At 30.8% G+C, this 1,749-nt stretch overlaps 1 protein-coding gene across 1 annotated transcript; it reads right to left on the reverse strand.

Moving 5' to 3' along the window:
* Positions 1-604: 604 nt before the first annotated feature.
* Positions 605-1,281, reverse strand: LOC107004074 (classical arabinogalactan protein 4-like). Its single transcript, XM_015202303.2, has one exon. It carries the CDS (start codon positions 1,225-1,227, stop codon positions 832-834), a length of 396 nt encoding a protein of 131 aa, XP_015057789.1. The 5' UTR covers positions 1,228-1,281; the 3' UTR covers positions 605-831.
* Between the last annotated feature and the right edge of the window lie 468 nt (positions 1,282-1,749).

The raw sequence follows: 1,749 nt of genomic DNA on the forward strand, positions 1-1,749 counted from the left end.
CATAATTAAAACTATATTGACATCGAGCGAACATAGCTTCATAGACATTTAATTTGTACGTGTTAGAACATAATTAGCGTATCTTTGTAAATCTTCAAATTTCGCCCTATATTAAAAAATTTCGAATTTCATTTAAGTTAAAATTATATCAACATCTTCAAATTTCGCCCTAAATTAAAAAAATTCGAATTTCATTTAAGTTAAGATTATATCAACATCACGCGAATAAAAGAGGAGCGTGTTGACCTCACCATGAAATCTTGCGTAATATTGTTAATTATTATATTTTTTATTTTAATTTTGTTTTAATTTATGTGCTTTTTTTTTTCAATATAAGTATCGCTTTTATGTTTAAATATAATTTTCATTTTAATTTCTCTTAAATAAAATAATTTATATCCATCCACCGTAATCCAATTAAGTAACGTAATATTATAAGTAGAGTCTGATTAACCAGTATTAATTAACTAATTTTTATAAGAAGAGTAAAAAAGGTATAAAATGTTATTTATAAAAGACCCCAACAATAAATTAACAGTGTTTATAGATGATTATATAATAAAAAGGGAAAAGAAAAAAAGTAATTAATGATTGAAAATACTCGTAACAAAAAGAATAAAAACTCAAATTTATTTCACTTAAAATGTACATAAGGATGATGAATGATTCACTCTAAAATGAAAAATATAATTAACAAAATAAAAATAAAAAACCCACAATGTACCAAACAAATAAATCACAAAATTACAAAAAGTAATTTAAAGTATTAGAAAAAACAAATCTCGTCCGTCCATCAAAAGAACAAGACACGTGTTAGTACACGTGTCACCTCTACATCAAAGCAGCAGCGATGATCACGCCAGCGAACGCAGCACCGCCAATGACGGCTCTGTTACCGGCGTTAGGCGACGACGGTGTGTTGTCGGCGGAAGGCTGATCCGCCGGTGCACTACCTGTAGGAGTAGGTGCCGGTGGTGAAACGAAGCCGGCACCGGATGGCCCTGGCGATGGAGAAGTTGCGGAAGCTGCCGGAGATGGAGTCGGTGAAGTAGTAGGAGCTGTAGAAGGTGCCGGAGTTGGAGTTGCAGTCGGCGGTGATAATACTGGTGCCGGCGCCGGAGTTGGAGTTGCTGCCGGAGAAATTTTAGGTGCCGGAGCCGGAGATTGAGCTATAGAAGAAGCAACAAAAAAGGCTAAGAAAAGAAAAACTCTAAAATAAGAAGCCATTTTTTTGCTCTGTTTTTCTCTCTTTTTTTTGGCTGAAAAGTGAATAGAAAAGAGACTGTGAAGAAGAAATATATATAAGAGAAAAAAAGGAAGGTTCCTTTGATCGAAATATTCGTATTGAGATCGATTAAATTTAAAATCACAAATTTATAGAGTTGGGAATATGATTCGAATGTAGCTAAAGTTTCGTAGTTTATGACATTTATATTTAAATCTGATTAAATTTATATTTATACATTATGAGATTCGTTTTTTGAGGATCATATTTTTAATAAGACGAAGATCCTATATATAATCTATCACACCATAATTAATGTTTATATTCAGATCAGATTAAATTTGAAAACTTTGATAAATAATAAGTAATTATAATATTTACAAGAAAAATCATGTTGGTCTTGAAGGAAAATATTTGTATAATATTATAATTAGTTTTATAATCAATTGTTTAGTTTAAAATACAGATAAATTATAGGTGTATGTCTGTTGGTAATGTTATAGTATAATGCATTAGTGTGCATG

Source organism: Solanum pennellii, chromosome 11 (assembly GCF_001406875.1).
Source record: "Solanum pennellii chromosome 11, SPENNV200".
In the NCBI taxonomy this organism is placed as follows: Eukaryota; Viridiplantae; Streptophyta; class Magnoliopsida; order Solanales; family Solanaceae; genus Solanum; species Solanum pennellii.